General features: G+C 41.0%; 4 protein-coding genes across 7 annotated transcripts; all 4 read left to right on the top strand.

The window, feature by feature from the left end:
- The first annotated feature begins 12 nt into the window (after positions 1-12).
- zbtb8os (zinc finger and BTB domain containing 8 opposite strand) lies at positions 13-2,581 on the top strand. Its single transcript, XM_035673931.1, has 7 exons — positions 13-224; positions 426-450; positions 555-676; positions 771-853; positions 1,252-1,304; positions 1,474-1,510; positions 1,698-2,581. The coding sequence occupies exons 1-7, from the start codon at positions 143-145 to the stop codon at positions 1,782-1,784; spliced, it is 489 nt and encodes a 162-aa protein (XP_035529824.1). The 5' UTR covers positions 13-142; the 3' UTR covers positions 1,785-2,581.
- Positions 2,582-4,059: 1,478 nt separating this feature from the next.
- On the top strand, positions 4,060-8,615 carry LOC118337073 (KH domain-containing, RNA-binding, signal transduction-associated protein 1-like). Its single transcript, XM_035673918.1, has 9 exons — positions 4,060-4,450; positions 5,054-5,181; positions 5,747-5,863; positions 5,960-6,106; positions 6,218-6,345; positions 6,584-6,851; positions 6,997-7,073; positions 7,158-7,219; positions 7,351-8,615. Exons 1-9 carry the CDS (start codon positions 4,300-4,302, stop codon positions 7,458-7,460), a joined length of 1,188 nt encoding a protein of 395 aa, XP_035529811.1. The 5' UTR covers positions 4,060-4,299; the 3' UTR covers positions 7,461-8,615.
- A 2,015-nt stretch (positions 8,616-10,630) lies between these two features.
- On the top strand, positions 10,631-15,061 carry tmem39b (transmembrane protein 39B). 2 transcript variants are annotated; one of them, XM_035673913.1, is made up of 9 exons: positions 10,631-10,807; positions 11,506-11,702; positions 11,858-12,077; positions 12,255-12,338; positions 12,634-12,788; positions 13,744-14,077; positions 14,180-14,367; positions 14,454-14,574; positions 14,686-15,061. In XM_035673913.1, the coding sequence occupies exons 2-9, from the start codon at positions 11,572-11,574 to the stop codon at positions 14,917-14,919; spliced, it is 1,467 nt and encodes a 488-aa protein (XP_035529806.1). In that variant the 5' UTR covers positions 10,631-10,807; positions 11,506-11,571; the 3' UTR covers positions 14,920-15,061. The 2 variants fall into 2 exon arrangements, with proteins under 2 accessions (XP_035529806.1, XP_035529807.1); XM_035673914.1 differs by having other exon boundaries at positions 10,635-10,730.
- Positions 15,062-15,723: 662 nt separating this feature from the next.
- Positions 15,724-22,186, top strand: ccdc28b (coiled-coil domain containing 28B). Of its 3 annotated transcripts, none has more exons than XM_035673928.1 (6): positions 15,724-15,992; positions 17,314-17,620; positions 18,294-18,463; positions 18,703-18,857; positions 20,190-20,212; positions 20,342-22,186. In XM_035673928.1, the coding sequence occupies exons 2-6, from the start codon at positions 17,385-17,387 to the stop codon at positions 20,394-20,396; spliced, it is 639 nt and encodes a 212-aa protein (XP_035529821.1). In that variant the 5' UTR covers positions 15,724-15,992; positions 17,314-17,384; the 3' UTR covers positions 20,397-22,186. The 3 variants fall into 3 exon arrangements, with proteins under 3 accessions (XP_035529821.1, XP_035529819.1, XP_035529820.1); XM_035673926.1 differs by having other exon boundaries at positions 15,725-16,008; positions 17,201-17,620; XM_035673927.1 differs by having other exon boundaries at positions 15,726-16,008.
- The last annotated feature ends 24 nt before the right edge of the window (positions 22,187-22,210 follow it).

Genomic DNA, 22,210 nt, shown 5'->3' with positions numbered 1-22,210 from the left:
ACACACAGGAAGTCGTCACAGCAAAACATTACTGCATCCGGAAACCCTGCTCCGACCCGTGTTGTTAGCGACTGTAACGCATGGACGTGGTAAAAAGCAGATTGGACCATCTTTGAAGACGTTGAACAAACATACAGCTATAATGGACGAGCGTCCGTTAGACCTGACACAGGCACAGGAAGCTACCAAGTCTAAATACCCGCCAATCAACAAGAAATATGAATGTGAGTCTTAAAGTTAGCTCGGCTTGTTAGCAGTGATAGAGGCTCTTGTATCTGAAATGTCAGTAACTGTAGCTAACGTTATGTTTAGGTTTCTTTACTTTAAGTGTATGCCACACATATTCATTATCATATCTGCTATTCTTTAGTTGGTCTAACAACAAGCCCTGGCTCATAAATTCACTGTGTCTTTTATTATCACAGATCTGGATCATACAGCAGATGTGCAGTGAGTGTGTTTTTATATGTCTCGGTGAAGTGTTGGTCAGATCTCACCTTCCTCTCTTGTTGAGTTGTCATCGCATATTCACATTTTCTGCCCTGTCTTCCAAGAATCCACTCCTGGGGGGACTCTCTGGAGGAAGCCTTCGAGCAGTGTGCCATGGGCATGTTCGGCTACATGACCGACACAGAGACAGTGGAACCGCTCGACACTGTTGACGTTGAATCAGAGGGTGGGACACTTTGTCTGTTCATACCTGTTTCTGTCATGCTGTTTTCATGCCACTGAAACTTAACTCAATGCATATGTTTTGTCCTTTTTAAAAGGTGATGACATGGAGTCTCTTCTGTTCCACTTCCTAGATGACTGGTTATACAAGTTTAGTGCAGATCTGTTCTTTGTTCCCAGGGTGAGTATGTTGGTCAGTAGAAAGTTAAGGAGTGCTGAACATTTTGTGGTATACAGCGGTTTCCACAGTACACAGACATGCAGGTCAGATGGATTAGATAGTTAACTCGCCATAGGTACGACTATGGGTAACTATCTATCTGTGCTTGTCCTACTATGGACTTCAGATCAGTTCAGATGTTTCCCTGCCCTTTGCCTACTGTATGCTGAGATAGCCTCTAGACAACCGGGGGATTTACATGTGCCAGGGTTGCTTGTTAACTGCTGTGCATAATTTAAATAGCATGTATTAAATGTGTATTTACATTCTTGTTTTAATGGACGGACTATGTAAACATCTTCCTTAGTTTTCCTATGTTATTCTCCTGACACAATTATTCCTTTTTATCTATCCACTAGGAGATCAAAGTTTTGTCAATAGACAGAATGCACTTCAGGATCCGGTCCATTGGGTAAGTTTGTGTACTCTCCAGAGAACCGAGTGCCTCTGTAAAGTTATTAGTACAGTTTGCTCTTATATATAAGAATTTACAATTACTGCAGATTTTTGTTATCTTCTTCTGCTATGTAATCTAGTTTTTCGTCTTAATCTGCGGTATTTTGTCTTTTATTTGATCAAAGTTGGGGTGAAGAATTCTCTCTGGTAAAGCATCCACAGGTAAGATATCACTGGAAGATATATTTATTTAGAAACAAATTCAGTATATAATAAATTGTGGTGTGAAGGTACAGCCGGCTTTACATTATGTTTTTTTATATTATTGAAACGTATTGAAGAATTATGTGAAATAACTAATAAAAAATACATCATTGTAGTTACGTTATGTCCTGTGTTGTTAATCCAGGGGACTGAGGTGAAAGCCATCACATACTCTGCAATGCAGATCCACGATAAAGAGAAACCAGAGATATTTGCCATTATTGATATCTGACAATACCTCCAGACGCAGACTACACTCCAGCTTCAATCAAACTGGAATATCTACATGGCCAATTGAGGTCGCATTTTTATCTAAGGCACTGATTATTGGCTGGACTGTTTACTGACAGGAGCATTCCTTGTGATTAAGTGTACACACAGTACAATGTTAGAGCTGTCTGACAGATTACAGATTAGTGATATAACATTGATATCTTTATAAATTAGATTCTTTCAGAAATCATAAAACCTTACATATAAATTACATCAGGGAATGGCAATGATATGCAGAGAAATTCATTGCATGGAGATCTGTCAACCCAGTTTTACTTAATGCTTTTTAAAATTCTTCTTTTGTATCACAAATGTGATATTGTTTTGATGCCTTATTGATTATTGTAAATAAGTCAACAGATGTTTATTTTTCTTCTGTGGGATTAAATAAATAATTACTGGTACTTGGTAAATCTCACGTATGAATCATTTCAGCAGTAAACAGGAGCTCTAAATTTAGAATTACACAGCAAACATCGTAAAAAATAAAAGTTCAACACAACAATATTCAAAACCATCATACAGTGACTCCTCTCTTTGAATTGTTTAAATCTACCCACAAGGAATGTAAAGTATGCAACAATGTTAATAACACTGGTTGATTTCAGTTAATTTGCTGAGTTCTACTTTTTTAAGAAAGAAAGGCCAAGATAGACTGGCCAGTGTATCCCAGCACAACCTGGGTTTTGAAGGTGCCTTTATGAATCACTACATGAATGTACTACTAATATCGAGTATTAAACCACATACACAAGCCTTGCTGGAGTTTTTTTTTTTTTACCTCAAAGGCAGCCAGAGGAGAACAATAAGACCTGACAAGCATGGAGGACATTCAGTCCGAGCTTGTGATTTTTTAAATATTAACTGAACAATCCCAGACCGTTTTTCAAAGCTGTTGAATAAATCTCCTCAGATAACAGGTTACAATAAATGGAACAGCACATAGGAAGGAGCTTTAGTTTAGCTTTAGTTATCACAATACAGAAAAAATGCCTGCCAAATTCAGGTGTGAACAATGAAATCATAGCTGACAAATGTCACAAACACTGAGACTCAGACTCAGTACTGCTCTACTGCACATGTGCAACGTTGACCTCAGCTTTCATTCCAGGAACACAAAGTTACAAGTCTAGTTTAGTTGAAGTTGAATCAATGGGATATTGAGACATAAAGTAACAAATAGTTGTAATAGTTGTTTCTTGTAGCTTCCCTAAAATATGCTCATTCTGTAAAGTTGCCAAACTAATTTAAAAATAATCACCTATTGTTTCAACTGACCCTCTACAAGGGACACTGATAAAAGTTACACTGTGTTGGAACAATTGGTATGAAGCCACAGCATAATCCACAGACAAATGATCCTCCAACTCATATAAATAAAGCAATACTCAGGGTTGATAGAGGATTCACCTTCCATGGTCTGTTAGTATGAGGCCTGTTTTGGGGATAAGAACCATGATCAGGTAGGGTATACATTTCTCTAATGGAAGGGGGGGTAAAATTCAATACAATAGACACACACACACATACACACACAGTGGTTGTGTGTCTATTGTGTTGTCAGGTAGATGCATGAGGCAAATACATGTTTAATACAGAAAATGAAGAAACAGACTTAGGCACAAGTAATAAATCATTCTTATCATATACCAATGCGATAGTGTTGGATACTATCACTATAACTGTGTATGTTAAGAAAGTGGCACACTTAATCCTGGGAAGAAACTTTATTTGCAAACAATGCCAGGGGACAGACAGAAATCATACATTACTTTAAAAAAATTATACAAGATAAATAAACGTAAACTTTTGATTGCTTTCTTATTTAACAGTATGGTCATAATTTAATATATTGTTTGACTTCACTTTCAAAACTAAAAAAAAGATTGTTTATAATAGGATAATTTTGATTTGTGTATGTGGAATTTTGCAGAAGGATCTAATAAATTGATGATATAATACTGATTTCTTTTGGTAGAGGGGTAGGGGAAAAAAAACAAACACTAAATTCTCATATAAAAGGGAAAAATCAGAAACAATATACTGGGGAATAAAAGCACAAATATCCCAAAAGAACAAGAATGGGGGGCAAGAGCAAAATAAAACAAATAAAATAAATAAAAAATAAATGAAAATAATTTTTTATTGACGGATTAAAGCGATGAATTTGTCCTCATTTAAAATAAGACATTTACCCTTCCCTCCCGTCTCTCTCGGCGGTGACGTCACTGCCTCCCAGCAGCAGCAGCAGCAGCCTCAAATGCAGCTGCGCCATTCCTCCTTTGTCCATTGAAGAGAGCAAGACGACTTGTAACGGAAAGGTACCGGGGGGGCTTAGTAACCTGACCGTTAACGACACAACCGGACACTGCCGTTACCTACGCAGCTGCAGTCTCGAGTCAAGAGAAGCGAAGGAGCCTAGCAACGCGTCGTCCGAGAATCTATCCGCGCTGGTGGATTATAAAAACGAGCGAATGCTAACGACCAAATCTGAGTCCGCCATTGATTCAACCCCAGCGCCGGAGAAAATCAAAATGGAAGACACTAAATACCTCCCGGAGCTCCTGGCTGAAAAGGACAGCTTGGATTCGTCGTTCACGCACGCCATGAAACTTATTTCTGCAGGTAATAACGTGACCCGCTTCTAGTTTGTGGATGCTACCAGAGGCTAGCTGAGGGTAGCAGGGCGCGGGGCCTAGCGCCCACAGCGGCAGACTGAGGCCTGAACAATGGTGCACAGGAACACGTGGTTGGTAGCGATCTGGGGCAAATCGTCTGATTGAAAAATGAGTTACATTTATTACGCAGACCACCTATTCGAGAAGATGTCGTAAATGTTTATTTGTATGCAAGAGTCAGTCTGGTTGAGCCGTTGGTGCGTTTGGGGACGTTAATACCACAGTTCAGTCAATTAACTTCAATAATTATTGTTTTACCAGACGCTTTTAAAATTGCACGTTTAATACACAAATGCAATAAAAGTGTGTTGCATTAGAGGCATTAAAGATACGCAGAGAGATTGGTAGATAAGAATCCCGATAGCGTGATATTCAGTGAGCAGTAGAGCATAAAGAGGCTTTGTTTCCACTGGTGTACGTTCAGAGAGTCACACCAGATAAGATCTGTTTTGGCAAAAATTGCAAATCCATTTCAATGCATTTTAACTCGTTGGTCAATGCATCTGTGAATGCCACATGTTTACATTTTCTTCCCTTTTCTTGCCTGCAGAGATCGAGAGGATCCAGAAAGGTGAAACTAAGAAAGAGCCAGAGAAGGAAACGTATCTGGACCTATTTGCGACCAAGAATCTCAAACTCAAAGAGCGAGTACTCATTCCTACCAAGCAGTACCCCCGGGTAAGCTCTTTCTTTCTTTCTTTCTTTCTCATTCAGCACATGACTGCTGTCTGTTGACCACCTGCTGTTGTCCCCAGGGGCCTCGGTTGAGCAGGCCGATCAGTCGGATGTATTTAGTGACTGTTAAATGGGCCCGGTGGGACATTTCATTAAGGCCGTTGCATTTTTACACCCTGTTTATTTCAAATGTTAACATGAGCCTTTTGAATCCGAACACCATTTGCTCAAGCGTGTGGTACATGTCCGAGTAATCCTGTGTATCTCATTGGAGCAGCCCCCTCTTCTGTTAGCTCCGCTGTCCCAGAGTTAGTGTTTATGCACCCAGTGCCCTTCTGAGATTGCTTCTGCATGAACGGTTTTCAGCAGTCTGAAAAGGCAGTTCATGACGAGGGGGATGTGGCAACTACAGTGGAGTCGAGAACAGAGTTTTTGTGCTCAATGTGACGACCATAACCTGATTTCATGTCGGTTCAGGCTGCACTTAATCCTGCTATCACATTTAGCTACACTCTGTAATGGTAGTAAGTAATACAATACTGATATTTCTCTCAAATGTTTCCTACAGGTCAACTTTGTTGGTAAGCTTTTGGGACCTCAGGGCAGCACAATCAAGAGACTCCAGGAAGAGACTGGTGCCAAGATTTCAGTTCTGGGTAAAGGATCCATGAGGGACAAGAATAAGGTTTGTAGTTCTGCCGGGCTGCACTGTTCATATGACGTTACCCCTTATTGTCCCTGTGGCGGTCGGATGTTAATTTGCATTGAATGTCGTCATTAGGAGGAAGAGCTGAGGAAGGGCGGTGAGGCCAAATATGCTCACCTGGCCATGGAGCTACATGTGTTCATCGAGGTGATGGCACCCATACCCGAAGCCTATCTGCGCATGGCCCACGCCATGGAGGAGGTCAAGAAGTTCCTTATCCCGGTATGTGTTAACAGAACTTCTTGTGTACTTATAATAATATTATAAAAACGTATTCTCTGGCTATTCCAGGAGACTGCCATGCATTATTGAGTGTTTTTGATTCGCCTGTAGGAACCTGGTGAGCATGACCCATACATGGATCCCCACTTCTTGAATGGATCCCAGGATGGTTCAGGCAGGGGGCGAGGTGGTCACCTGGGAAGGGGCAGAGGTGGGCCACCTGGTGCTGGAGGACCAAGGTAAGAGGCTGATTCATGAAGACACTAAGCCTTAACTTCAACCATAGCACGTTAATCTGACCACACACTGCTTATTAACTATTATTAACCACACGTGCACTGTGGCACTGGAACCATGTAGTGTAATGCTCACCCAGCTGACCCACTGTTTTATGCAGTGCAGTGTGTCTTGCTCGTTCTTTGTTCATGATCAGTTCTTTGTTTGATCACATTTAACAACCTGGCTAACTTTCCACAGGGGGCGAGGAATGCCACGTGGGGGCCCTCGAGGAGCAATGCGCGGTGGAGCTCCACGGGGAGGACTAGGAAGGGGCAACGCTCCGAGGGGCGCACCATCTGGTCGGGGTGGACCACCATCTGCTCCTAGTAGAGGAGGCTCGGCTCCACGCTCTAGACCACCTGCAGCAGGGGCTCCGAGGATGCTTCCCTCTTCAGCCATGTCTCACCAGCAACACCAGGGTCCTCCTTCAGCGTCACAGCCCAAATCTGATGGTTATGAGGACTATGTAAGTTTAAGTTCTGGTTTCTTCATTTCACAGGAATTGTCCCTTCATAAATGTGATTTCTTTTGGGTGCAGTGTGGGTTTTTTTTGTCACAGTAGTTTTGACTGACTTTAACATTACATGACCATTAATTTGTTTTCCTTCTAGCCTCCATATGAAGAATCCTATGCAGAGCCTGCCTATGAGGGATATGACAGTTACTATAGTCAGCAATCTGCACCCGCGTAAGTCAAAATTAATTTGAGTGATTTCGTCTGCCTATTTAACAATTGGAGTACTATATTCACACTTGTTTTAACTACCCTCAGGGATACTGAATATTATGACTACGGACACGGAGAGGCACAGGAAGCATCATATGAGCCTTATGGTAAGTGTATAAAAAAATGTACATCCATTTTCGTCTAGCCACGTAGTGCGCGCACACCCACTGAGGACCTCATTGGACCTCCTGTCTGTCTCACTCAGAATGCTAACTGAAGTTTCTTTTTGTCCTTGTAGCTCAAGACGACTGGGACAACTCATGGTCCAACTCCGGGGCTGGAGGCAAAACCCCGATGTCCAGGCAGTCAAAGGGATCGTACAGAGATCATCCATATGGAAGATACTGAGCGGCTACTGGTAGAGAGTTGCTATGGCAACTGTCTCAGATTGTAACTCTCTGAACTTTTCAAAAGTAATTTCCCTCTCGTTTGCTCCCTTTTTTTTATGGTTTATTTTATTTTTCTTGTTTTTTTAAAACTCCGTAGAGACGTTTTGTTGGATGTATCATAGAGTGACAGAGGAGAAACGTGAACGCAGGGTTTTTTTTATAGTTTACCTGTTTCCATTCGATGTTTGTTTCAGTTGCGTAGTTGGCAGTTAAGGTCCTAGTGACATAAACCTAACAAAGGAACAAGAGTGACATTTTAGTGATATTTGATGGTTATCGTTTCAGTTAATTGTTCCTGAACAAAATGTGATTGTGGCGATAAACTCCTCTCACGTAGGCTGCATTTTTAAAAGTCCTTCATGACTGGACAAAAATTATTCATAATGCCTCAATGTAACTTTACTATAACCAGGATAGATTTAGTTGCAAGCTCAAATACAGCCCTTAGCCGTTTTGATTAAAAACAAAAGTCTCATCCTATATTTGCTTATACTACAATACAAATCTAGTCTTGTGTGAAGTTATAGAATCTCCTAAAATACAATTGAAATCCATTTGACAAAGAAAAATGCTTCTATTTTTGCCACCCATGACAATTGGTATATTATGATCTGTCGTACTACTTCTTGCAAAATTATCGCTTATGATCGACTAATTCTTGTAAAGCTTGAAGGATTAACAATCCTTACTGTGTGTAAGAAAGGCTGCAGCCAACTCAATATTTTGTACATAACCTTAGGACAACTGTGTATGCTTTAAGCCGTGTCGTCTCCAAAATGCATAATGCTTGTGTACCTTTTGGCTAAATAGGATACTAAATATATCCCCAAATGTTTTTCTGCAGTGCGTGTTTCAATAAAGTTTCTAGTTTCTTTTTAATCAATCTAAACATGGTATTTTGCCTTTGTTGTACCAAAGGAATGCCTTCAGTTTGTGAAAGTGGTCCTCAGTGGTTTCTCAACGCTGAATACGCTGTATGTATATACGTCAGCCTGACAAAAAACAAAAGCAGTGTTTTGACAATGAGCTTATCCTCCTCGTCTGTTTTCAAAACTTATCTAAATTACACTTGTAATGTCACCTTCAAAAACAAATAAAGCTCATCATTCCTTGAGGTAATGTGCTGCCAAATACATGTATGACTTGAAAGTGATAATAGTGCTTGACCATGTATTGTCATTAACCTTTAGTTAGTGCATCTATCATATTCAAGCTCTCAAGAGAGCAATGTATCTTCAGCCACTTGAAATAACTGAATTTCAACAGTATTTCAAATCAAGCTTGCAGGGATCTTACTTGACTTTGATGCAAAGTCATGCTGGCTGGTTTTTATAAAAGAAAAAAATCGCAGAGGAGAGGATTCTAAAAGCCTAAAGATCGCCACAAGAAGGTAAAACTAACCCCAACACTCATTTGTTAGATTTTTGTTTTGTTTTCTGTGCAAAACATCAAGTAATGCAAGTCATCCAAAACATATCAAAAACATTGAAGTACAAAATTATGCTATCTGTAGTTATTCCGAGCAAAATAAGCCGTACAAAACAATCAGAAATGGTTGTGATGCAACTCTTGCTCAAATAAAACCAATAATGGTCCATCATTTCACCCAATACAAGCAATTTCCATCTTGATAATTTCTGTAGAATGTAGATTAATGAAAATTACTAGTTGCACTCAAAGCGTTAAAAACATCCCATTGGTGGACAAAAACCCTTCAGCTTGAGTTGCATGATACTTTTGTAGAATAAAGTTAGTGTTGCATGTGTGTTGTCCACTGTGTGCATGTAGGCACTGGTGTGTCCAAGATCTCATTTCTGTTTCTCTTTTATAGGTTGTCAGAGAACTGTGTAGGTGCAGTTGACACATTGAATTCCAGCATACCGGGCATTTAAGGTCAGTTGAGAGGAAATTGCAGACATGCGTTGGCCTTGACTTAGGATAATTAAACATTTTCTGTCTTTAACAGGTCCATTGAAAGTCGCTGGAAAGAGCAGAGGTCTTGCAGCGTCTCTGAGACTGATGGCTGCTTTGTCAATACTAATCCCTCATGGGGTTAGTATTTGTCTTTTTTCTTTTTTTTTTAAAGTGAAGAGGGAGCTTTCTGTCACCACTAAGAAAGTGCTCTGTTCTTCTGAGATATTGAGTACGTTTTTAAAAAAATGTATTGAATGTGTCCAGATTTACAATAATTTTACACCTATGCCATTTTTATCTGCTTTTTTTTATGAAAAAAATAAAGGATTTTTTAATGTAAAATGTGTTTTCATTCTTTAAGATATATAATAAGTCTGTCTTTACACGTGATGGGTCACCGACAGTGCATTGTTCGTATTAGTCTAGTATTAGATAGGGTTTATGTATATGCATGTTAAACATTTTTACTATACTTTACTAAAAGTTGGCTTTCTGAGTTAATTCTGTCACTCGTCATAAGAAGTAAGACAAACTTACTTTAGCCCTGTGTATAAAATGATTTGATTTGAAGACCCAGAAGAAGCAGTTTTACAGTCTGTGCAATTAATCTAATTAATAGATCCACACAGATGAGCTGTGAGATGAGGTTTTATAACAGACCATGCCAAATATTACACTTGATACTGCACCTCCTCAGGGGATTAGATATTTAAAGCTGAGGGCAGACCTAGAGGGGAAATGCCTTTCCACCTCAGTTTGGTGTCAAATGAAACACATTAATTTGAACATTAAAAAGAAATTAATGTTATGAGCACATTTTGGATAAAGTGATAATGTCTAAAGATTTGGAAATAAAAACAATTTATTGATTTCTAATGCCACCACTTTGTATTGGAGGGAAAACATGTATTTCTACATGCCTTATCCCAGTTTACACATTTGTGAAGTCATATTCTATGAGCTAAATTCAAGCATAAAAACATAAAAATAATGAATGAAACACTTATGACACCCATTTTATGATACACTACAAGCAGAACTGTATAAACACAGACAGCATATACAGATACAACTGCCTAAGTCACTGTTATGACCCTGCGGTTGTGTTACAAAGGATAAAAAAACACATGTAAGTATATTATCTATCATAAAACACATTGCTTCCCCTTCCTTGTGAATATCTGCGGAATGTCCCTTTAAAGGACTCTCCTCCCACAGGTCGCTAACATATCCGCGCCCCCAGCTACCAGCAGCTACTTTCACATCAACAATGACTGTCTCCGCTGGTTTCAAAGAAAAACACGCCAGTATTTCAGTAAATATTCTGAAAATGTATTGCGCTTAGCTTGTTCTCTATGCACCGTAGCAGCATCTGACGCAGACAGCAGACTGGTGAGCTTGTGTTTTCTTGTCTAGCCTGTTTAGTAGGTTGGTTGAAAGCTAGCGAGCTAGCTAGCCAGAGATACAGTTAGCCTAGGCCTCAATCTTTGTATTTAATGCAGCATGGTCTTGGCGGACAGACTGGAGCACGTCGCTCATTGTATAGATCCACGTTGTTTTCGCCTTCAGCCTCATGACTCGGTTAGAAACGGCTCTTGTGAGCTATTTGACCCGGGAAGAGCAGCAAAGGATGTAGCTACTAAGCTAGCTTGTACTGCCAGCTTCCGCAAAACTTGCACCATATTAAGGGATGTTATGCAGCTAGGAACGAACCTGTTTAACGCGAGCTGTAAGTGATGAATATTTATGAGGGAGAACTTTTCCAGGGGGTTTGATGTATTTGGCGTCGCATCGGGTTTTGATTGGCAGTAAAATGTCAAGCTCGCACAGATAATGTTTGTTTGTTTTGACTGTGCGCGCCACTCCTTTCATTATCAGCCCTGTGTCTAATCCAATCACTGACCAAGATATAATGTCATTACCAGCTGCAGATTGATGCTGGGCCAATTATATCCTACGTGATACATGATCACAGACTGATTTAAATGATTTAGACCTCTTGCTCAGTGATTATTATTAAACGTGTGCTGGTTATTCAAGATCAGCCTTCCCAATCCAGTGTGACTGACCAGCTCTCTTGTTGTGAACAGGTACAAGGACAGAAGTCATAAGACTAGACACGTAGCTGGCAGAAGTGAGCCCTGGGTGTGTCTGCGATGGCTGGTGGAAGGAGAGGGGCGAACCGTACCACGTACTGCAGACCTCCACTGAGCAGCGAACCGGGCTCGGTCAGCAATGGCAACCACTCCACCAGCTCCCCAGTCACAGGGGTGCGATCTCGCACGAGGTAGGTCTGATATACCCCTGCTAAACACACACTGCGAGAGAAAGGAGATCAACATTGCAGTCTCACGGTTGGGGAGGATTTTCTGAGATGGGTGTGTCATACTCCAGTTGTCCTACATTACACTATACAATAAAAGGCTCTGTTTGTGTCTGCAGGAATGGTTCGGGAACATGCATGTCCAGCCCCCCGCTGGCTGCGCAGACAGTGGTTCCTCTGAAGCACTGTAAGATCCCGGAGTTATCTGTGGATCGTAACGTGCTGTTTGAGCTCCACCTTTTCTTTTGCCACCTCGTTGCCCTCTTTGTTCATTATGTCAACATCTACAAGACTGTGTGGTGGTACCCTCCCTCACACCCTCCGTCACACACATCACTGGTGAGCACTCAGTGGGGCAGCTATTGACTGATGTGTTTATTTTGGTGATCAGGTGTTACTAGGCTGCCATCGGTTACTGTATCTGTATCTCTGTTGTTGTGAAATTTGCATATTTTGCTGCAGTAGGTGCTTGGTGTGGCGGGAACAATAATCCGGAATCACTATTTTTATTAACAGAACTTTCACCTCATTGATTATAACATGCTGGTGTTCACAATCATCATACTGGCAAGGAGGTTAATTGCAGCAATTGTTAAAGAGGTAAGAATTCTATTTTTACCTTAACAGAATTGAGCCTTTGTCCATGATCTGTGTTTGTATACATCCGACTATGAAATAGTCATAGTACTGTGTAGGGGTGAAAAACAAAAGCAGGATTTAAGGCACAGATAGTGGAACTCTTCAGAAGGGTTATAAAAGTGATGTTTACTCCATTTTTTGCTGTGCTTTTTTTCTCTCATACATTTATAATTGTGTTTCCATGTTGAATAAAAGTGCAATGGCAAAATTTATATTAATGAATTTGACTATTCTGTCTCCCTCTCCTCTCCCCCAGGCGTCACAGAGTGGGAAACTATCCTTCCCTCATTCAATCTTTCTAGTGATGGCTCGGTTCGCTGTGCTAACGCTGACAGGTTGGAGCCTGTGCCGCTCCCTCATTTACCTCTTCAGAACCTATTCTGTCCTCAGCCTGCTCTTCCTCTGCTACCCGTGAGTATCCACAGGAAGAAACATGGTTGTATCCATAGCAGATACACACACTGTTATTCAGGGAATTTGGGTCTGGGCAGCAGTTGTCGCCCAGGAATTAGGCCTGAATGTGAGCTAGTTTCTCACCTAATAGCTGAAGGGAAACCACAGGCTCCTTCCACTTACTCTCTTGGTAAAAGCGATGCCATAATCTGTGCTTGTCTAATGGACACTTACTCCTCCATATTTCCTCCAACAAGTCCATTTAGAAAATGTTTTTGTTGCTTCCATGTTGTCCACACACATTATGAAGTCCTGATGCATATTGCCTGTATTTCATAGTTTGTGTTATGCAGCTTTAGTTGTTTTAGTTCCTGCTAGTGTGTTTGTTTTCATATTTTCTCCATCTATTTTTAGCTCTGCTGTTGCTGCATATCAAATGTGTTTGAAACAACTTGTGTATACCAAAATTTGATTGACAGAAGGGATCATTCAGATCATCCATTTGTTGTATCTTAAGCATTATAGTGAAGAGCCTAAATTGAAACATTGGGTTTATTAAATATTAATAACTTAATGCAGGTTGAAATGGAGCTTGAATGCAGTGCTGGCCTGCAATAAGAATGCAAACAACATACAGGATCATATAGTTATCCATAGCGTCTGTGTTTGCAAACCTCTTCACTATGGGTGACATTACTCCATCCCCCAGCAACCAGTTGACTGGCAGTGATGTGTTGAAGGTGGTCAACTTTAACATGAATGCAAAATAGGCTAACATTTACATGACATCTACCTTCATTTTGGAGCCATAGTTAACTAGATTTTTAATTAATTATTTTTTTTATCAGTGCAGACTGTTTTGTCATAAATGTTTATATACAGTTTGACAATATTCACTCAACTATCCTGGCAGAGCTGAAGCTTTGCTTTAGGTATTGTAAAAGTTAATTGTAAGTGTTGTTTTTTTCCGCAGATTTGGGATGTATATTCCATTCTTCCGGCTTAGCTGCGACTTCCGGCGAGCAGGTCCGCTCTCCCCCATCGCCAGCATCGGCTCCAAGGAGGTGGGCAGCGTGGGCCGAGGCAGGGACTACTTGACTGTGCTCAAGGAGACGTGGAAGCAGCACACCAGCCAGCTGTACGGTGTCCAGGCCATGCCAACTCACGCCTGCTGCCTCTCCCCGGATCTCATCCGCAAGGAGGTGGAGTACCTGAAGATGGACTTCAACTGGAGGATGAAGGAAGTGCTGGTCAGCTCGATGCTCAGTGCTTACTATGTTGCTTTTGTACCAGTCTGGTTTGTCAAGGTGAAAACAGTTGGACTTTTTAAAGATTAACTTCATCATTATTATGCTTCAATAACGCTTCTCAGAGTCTTAATATTTTTCTTCCTGTATATTTTCCTGCAGAGTACACAGTACGTGGACAAGCGCTGGTCTTGTGAGCTGTTCATCCTGGTGTCAGTCAGTACGTCCGTCATCCTCATGAGGCACTTGTTGCCACCTCGATACTGTGACCTGCTTCACAAAGCTGCAGCTCACTTGGGCTGCTGGCAGAAAGTAGACCCCTCGCTCTGCTCCAACGTCCTTCAGCACATGTATGTACCGCTCATGCTTTATTACTGAGCTTTAGGTACATTGGAGTCCGATCCTAAACTCACTCCCGCTGTCTCTCTTTGCGCAGATGGACAGAGGAATACATGTGGCCACAGGGGGTTCTGGTCAAACATAATAAGAATGTGTACAAGGCTATGGGTCACTATAATGTTGCAGTTCCATCAGATGTGTCCCATTACCGCTTCTATGTGAGTATTTCTGAATGAGCAACAGCAGACTACGGAGTACTCATAGTCTGTACTGACATAACCTATTTTGTAAAATACTAATATGACATCCTGTCTCTTTCCTTCCCCTAGTTCTTTTTCAACAAGCCCTTACGAATATTGAACATACTCATCATCCTGGAAGGTGCCATGATATTCTACCAGCTCTACTCGTTGATATGTTCAGAAAAGTGGCATCAGACGATATCACTGGCTCTGATCCTCTTCAGCAACTATTACGCCTTCTTCAAGCTTCTCAGAGACAGAATAGTCCTAGGAAAGGCATACTCGTACTCAAACAGCTCATCAGACCAGAAAGTCAGCTAGACTTCGAGTTATTAGTGGTTGCATTCACTTTGGAACAACACAAACATGCCTAAAAGCTCTGTATTTTTTCTACAAACTGCATTTTGTGTCACGTTTTTGTTCTGATCTGCCATAATAAAAAGAAATATTTTTGTATTACCTATAAATGTTTGCTTGGGTTTTATTTATCCTGACCACAAGAGGCCTCTGTTTCATAAAGTAAACTTTGTACAGTTAGAATGTGCATTAATTGACTCTTCATTGCTGGAAAGTTTATTATGTTGCACAATATTTAACTCGTTTTTACCAGCTATTTTGTATTTACATGGAAGCAAAGAAAGGCTGTAAGGATTTGAATTTTATTAACACTAAATGTATACCATTGGAGTACTTTACTTTGAAACCCATCTAACTGTATTTAAGGGGTTTGATGTTTGTTCTTAAATACTTAAAATCAAGTTTCTAAATTCAAGTTCAGTCATTTTAAGATGAGTTTTTCCTTACTCTAAATATGTGCTTGACCTTTGAGGAAAATGTGTGATCAAAGAGAAAAGTTTTTCGTATATATAGCGTATATAAACACATCTATCCAAAATGTGTGTAAAATGGTAGTGACTGACAATAACAGGGATGAGGATCGGAAAGAAAGATGGAGAACATTGGCGTCCCCGTGTGGCCTGTCTGTGGTATGTTCAGGTCCAGAGTGGCTCTGAACGCCTTCAGGCTGCAAACAGCGGATATAAGTAGGTTCCATGCAATGAGCTGACGAGTGTTCAGCAGTACACAGCATCCTGTTCTCTGCACCTGTATGACAGAGTGAACAGTGAGCCTGCAGGGCCGCTCCTCTGCCGGCGCACAGCGGGGCGCACAGCGGGGCGCACTGGCCCTTTAAGAAGGATAAAGACAACAGCAGCTTCGCACGAGCCGAGCGCATCGATGCCGCGCGCTACATTTCAGCAGTATTTAGCTCCGGTGCTGCAGAGATAATTCAACCTCACCGTGCTTTACAAAGGCCAATTCATGTGCAGTGTACGTACGCGTCTCTGGCAGGAGGAGAAATGTGACGGTGTGTCCAGCAGCCGGTTTGCTCTCTGGTGCGTTATTGATTCGGTAAGTCTTATTTGTTGTCATTCGTGGGCGAGAAATCTGTTTACGCGTCGTCTCTCACGCTGAATTTAACAAACCTGGTGGAACAAACTGCTGTCCGGATACTGTCATTAAATAGGGCTTCTCTACACTGTCGGTTTAATCCCAGTGAAGGATTTCAGCGTATAAAGTTGCCGTTGTGTATCACTGTAGTGGCCATCTTTGGATTGTACTTTGAACGGAGGCTGGCGCAGTGTTTGGGAGATAACATTATAACAGTGATTTCATCCATTGTAATGGAATAAAGCATTATTTAGGCCCTGTACCGAGATCATAATGACACTAATGCACTCACTCGCTCTCTTAATGTAATAATGCACGACTACTCTACTGCTGTAATAGTTTGAAGATACTAATATCGCTGAGCCCACATGTAGTATTTTATAAGTGAACAGCAAACGAGAATCCAATAGAAGTCCGGTAATACATTTAAATTTATATATTTGTATTTGTTGCAATGCTATTTAATGTGAATGCTTTACACTAAATGACTTCTGAGGTTAAATAAATAATAAATCAATACATAAGGGTGAGACCTTTAAACTCCACTATCCTACCACATAAGCAGTATATTGATTTTCTCCTCCAGCCATTTGTCTGAAAGCTATATACACACATTAGAGCCATTTGTGTAAAATACAGTATGCTCAAAGCACTGAAGTTCTGCGTCTTGGTGCAGCAGTTCAGTCAATGTCAGTACACTCCAGCCATTCATGTAGTAAAAGAGCCCACTGCAGTGCGGTGGAGCTTTCTTGGAGTTTCTTTGACATTTTGAAGAGCATATAATTGGTTTGCTGGGTTGTAAAATGTCCCCCAAACAGTAATACGTCCTCCTTCACTTCACACATATTCTCCAAGGTCTTTCCACTTTGATGCTGATCTAAAAATATCTTTCTAGGCTGCTGTTTCACTCCTACTTTTTGCACCAGCGAATCATCATGAAGAAAAAAAAAAAACAACCCTAGAACATTGCCTGGAATAAATCTAAATCCCATTTACGGATGCAGATTAGTGGTATACTCCTCCTCACTGTCACTTTAAAATGTTTAAATCTTACTCTGCTGACTTAGATTTGTCTGTGACAGGTAGGCACTATTGAAAATGCTGTTAAACTAATGAAAGCATCACTAAATGTTTTTTTCTTTTTTTGTTGCAGAGCAGAGAATCCTGAGCTGCAGCACTAATTTTGGCAGTCAGGATCTTCCACAGAGCCCTTTCTCAGGGAGGGGAAGGCTGCTGGTTTTCAACTTCCTACCTTTGTTGTTTCAGGACGTCCTGTACATCAGCCAGGCAGTGCCCCCTCCATCGTACCCCAAAGAGCTCCACCTAAACAAGTAGTAATGGAAGACAAACGCAAGAAGCGGAGCCCCAAGGTGTCTCTTCCGCAGCCCCCTCCTCCCCCCATCAACCCCCGCAAACTCACCGTCCTGCCCGCCAGCAAAAGTGCCACCTTCTCTCTCGGCCTGCCGCAGCCACCTTCCCCCAAGAACAGAGGCAAGTTTAAGAGGTCCATAGGAGCACCAGGTCAGCCCAAAGAGGTCTTCACAGCCGTCGTAGCTCCACCAAAGACCACCAGGTTTGTGTCTCACCATAAACAGGAAAATCCTCCAGAAGACTCCGGTCGTTATAAACAACTGCTGCAAATGTTCTTTGTGTTGTTTGTCCTCCATCATCTCATTAATTTTCAAACAGGCTAAATTACAGTGTGAGAGATCACATACTGTGCTGTGTGCAGTATAGTAAGTGAATATAATCAGAATCAGTATCATAATCAATAACTACCAGATTTTCTTTGTCTGTCACCATTTTGCAATGACGGGGAAGTCAACTTTGATCATATATGTGGTGTATTACCTCAGAATTGTTCTTTAAAGTGTGACGTGAAGTGCTGAACAGCTCCATTTATTTAATGGTACTACTAACCACTTTTTAGCATTGAGCTTAAATGCTAAGCCATTAGCCTTCATAAGCTACTGGTTATGTGATTATATCACCCTAAGAAATGCTGCAACAGTGAAACCCCTGAGTGTGTTCAACTGACCAGAAGCTGCTAATATTGCTTTTGAATTCAACTTTTCATTGTAAGAGGAAGACTTCTCTCTTCTCTTCTACGAAAGCTACATACTCATATTTTAAAGCTCGCCAAAAGCCATTCGAGGAATGGCACAAATAGATGAGGCAGGTGCTTACAAGAGATACTTTGTACTGTTTTGCGTGTGATGGTGTGTGTGACTATGATGTTTCCTCAGGCCTCATAAGGAGAAGCCCCGGGCTCCACAGCCAGCAGGGCCCAGCAAAGTAGTCCAGGCTTCCCCCCTGCAGCACTCCTTTCTCACAGATGTCTCAGATGTGAGAGAGATGGAGGGAGGCCTCCTCAACCTCCTCAATGACTTCCACTCAGGCAAACTACAGGCTTTTGGTAAGACAACCTTGATTAGAGAGGCCACCAGGGGATATTCTGTTTCAGGCTCAGGATAAAGCCAGTTGAAAGTGTCTTTGTTAAATTGAATCACACTGAAATCAAATAGCTGTGGTGCTATTTTTACAAATCTGCTGCCATGGAAATACTTTTGACTTTGCTGTAATCCCTTTGCAACCAAAAGAGATGCCACTTCAGAGAAGTTAACAGCTGCCTGGTTGAACTCATCTGATTTCTAGGTAAGGTGTGCTCCTTTGAGCAGCTGGAGCATGTGCGCGAGATGCAGGAGAAGCTAGCCCGACTGCACTTCAGCCTCGACAGCCACGTAGAGGAGCTTTCAGAGGACCAGAGGAAGTGTGCTTCTGACCACAACCTGGAGCACCTGCTCTGTAATGTAAGCACAAACCACAGCGGCACAAGGTCATCCTCATCTGGGTTTTTCTTTTCATAAGCAAGAGACAAACTCTGTTTTCACATAAACCTGTATGAAATGTTATATTATATATTTAGTGCCTTTGAATACCACTTTTTGCTTCCCAAAACTGCCCCCTAAATTAAGAAATCAGTGTGTTTCATTAGTCTCTGCCATGCTCGACAAGCCACCAAACAGCATCATGTGACGTTAAAACTCTCCACTGAAAGTCTCCTCTAGCAGGTTAGCAGTTCCTTAGTGTAGAGTGAGACAGGTTTTCTCGTCTGAGGCTACGGAGTAAAGTACTTACACAGAACACTGAAATGATGTGGATTCTCTGTGGGTTGTGGTGTATTCTGTATTAATTATTATGCACAGTACATAGCAGCCGATCAGAATGCATTTTCCAGCTTGTGCCACACGTTGATTGCATTCAGTTGTTTTGTTTTTATCCTTAACTCTGACCAAAACCAAAGCATTTATTTACCTTATTTAAAGACAATATAGTAGAAAACCTGGAAGGAATTACATTAATGGGTCATGGGAGCCCCCCAATTCAGTTATCAACCCACAAAATGTTATATTGGAATAATGAACATTGTATGTGGGGGATAATGAAATACTGTAGTATGCTTTCACACAGGAGAGGCATTTATGTATGCAGTGTTAATGACCTAAAGTATATTGTGTGGACCAAATGTATTTTTCCTTCCTTTCACTCTTAGTTGTAAACCTTCAAGTAAAGCACATAAAATAAAAATACAATATAGTGCAATAGATTAATCATACAGTATAGTGTTAACATTACTGCATGCTTTGCTGAGTTCTGGTATGTTTAAATGTTAAATATTATGCACCATGTGTAGTCCAAGAATGCCTGGAAAGAGTTTCTATTGTTAGCATGTTGTGAGGCTCCTAGTTACCCACGCTTGGGGCTGGTATGCTGGGGAAGTTGCAGTGCTCTCTCTGTGTGTGTGTGTGTGTGTGTGTGTGTGTGTGAGTGTGAGTGAGAGGTGAGAACAAGCCATCAGCTCATGACAGATACTGCTGCCAGGAATACTTGTTAGCTGTAGCAGCGGTAGGTAATTGCGCCTCACAGCAGATGGGCTTTGAAGTGACTTTCCCTCGTGTGAATAAGAAAGGAAGTTGACCATTTGCTTTTGTAAACAATGTAGTCAGACGATGAACCGCCACAAACAGGCTGTCGTGTAATATGATCACATTTAGTGATTAGTCGCCTTGTACCGCCACTTCATTTTCTATTTTTGGCTGTTGCTATTTTATGATTCCCCTCTTGTTCATTTGTTCCCGCAGCTGGAGGAACTCAGCACCTCAATGTATCCTTTCCTAATTGAATGTTTATTTATGGGAGTCACCCAGCGCTCCGGGTGCACACACTGGATTTACATAATCAGTTTTTCAGTTCAAAGTCATTCTGTGTGAATCCTTAATGTGTCCGTGTTCAGACAAAAGCTCCACTTGGCTGAGAACCAGGACCTGCCCAAGACATCTGGTCCCTGACAAAGTGAGGTGCAGAGGACGGCAACCACACACTCATCTTCTCCCAACATCTAGCCATCCAGGTTGCCATGGCATTGATCCAGCTGCCTTAGTAACAGAATGGAAAGATCCACAGGAGGAGGGGCTATTTTTTTTTCCATTTGGTCAGTGAAGCCGAGGGAACAATACAGTGACGCAAAGCAGCAGAGCATTAAATGGCCACTAAACCAAAATCATAAACCTCGCATTCATGGCACAAGAAATGATCCGAGGGTTTGCTGAACAGTTGTGTTAGAAGGAACATGTTAGAAAGTCTTCAGCATGTTCTTGGCATCGACTGACTTGGCTCCAGTTATTTGTTACATCATTTGCTAACAAATAATTGAATCCAGGTGTAGTCTTTGGTTCTCTATTTGTGTTTTTCTTTCCATCACAAGAAGCACATTTCCATGACAGTTTCAGAATTTGTATCATTTCATATTACACCGTGTCTTTGTTGTAATTTCAGAAGGTATTTGTCTCTGTTAGTGAAGGTAAAGAAATGTGAGCCATACTTAAGTAGCAAACATATTTGGCCCTTGTCGACAACACCACTGTGGTTAGCTCAGAACTTTAAAGGGAGTTTTCACTTTTGCTATTATTCTAAATACGCTCCCTCATTTTTATAGTTTTATAGTTTAAGTTTGATACTGGAAACGGACTGGATTTAATACAAGCAGGGTCAACCTTTGTTATAACTGTGCATTTTAAAGGGACTATGTGAAGAGTTGTATATTTGATTCATTTACATACCATATATAAATTGATGTTTTGCCAATGTGCAGTCCAGCTACTGTATCTGTTGACACTGATGGTTTAATATAACTTGAGTTGGAGAATTTTGTCAGTGCTTTTTCGGGATTGCCTTTAGGCTTTGTTTTTTGTGAATGAGTAGCAGCATCCCTCCAAGCACAAGCTCATCCACACTGCTACTGAAATGCTGTGAAATCATCTACTGTATCATGTAGGTCACAGGAACTCTGTCCAGTCTGACATTCACCTGTCGCTCATGACAGTGTTGGACAGCACATCCAGTACTGCAGCTAGCAAACATCTCTGTTCAGTACAATTTCAAAATGGCAGCTACTTTCATAGTTAAAAGGTTTGTGGGGTGAGATTATGATTTGCGTTGTATTTAATTAAAAACTTGGCAGCAATGCGGCTTGGCCATAATATTTAATCCCCCACAGGTCAATTAAAGTGATATTCAAGATCAATCTGGAACATTAAAGCATGTTAAAGCATTGATGCATTAAAAATGTAACACAAGTCTTTTTTACTGCTTGCTAAGCCTACCTCTTTTATAAGGCCTTAGCCTGAATTGCCTCAACAGTGATGAAAACATGTCTCATTCTTGGTACCCCGACAATGATTCTTCACAGTGGGGCTGCAACTAATGATTATATGTTAGACCATAAGACATCAGAAAATGTCCATCCCAGTTTCCCAGAGTTTAAGGTGATGTATTCAGATGTCTTGCCATGTCTGACCAACCCAAAGATGCTTAGTTTACAGTGATCCAAAAAGAAAAACTAATTGATTGTCCAAATTGTTGATTAATCTGTTGATTGACTAATAGTTGCAGCTCTACGTCACAGTCAGCTTTTTCTGTTATTTTACATATTAAGAGTAAATTCACCAGGAGACTGGATACCATTGCATATGAATTGGTCAACACAACAAAACACTTGGGAAGAATCTCATGTTTATGCAGTAACTGTACCCATCAATAAAGCTAAAGTAGGTATCTTAAAAAGCATAATGTGTGTTTCTTGGCTAGAATTTGAGTCACCTTT

Source organism: Morone saxatilis, unplaced genomic scaffold (assembly GCF_004916995.1).
Source record: "Morone saxatilis isolate NCDOM2014 unplaced genomic scaffold, NCSU_SB_2.0 Contig3, whole genome shotgun sequence".
Lineage (NCBI taxonomy): Eukaryota > Metazoa > Chordata > Actinopteri > Moronidae > Morone > Morone saxatilis.
This window is presented reverse-complemented; position numbering and strand designations above follow the sequence as displayed.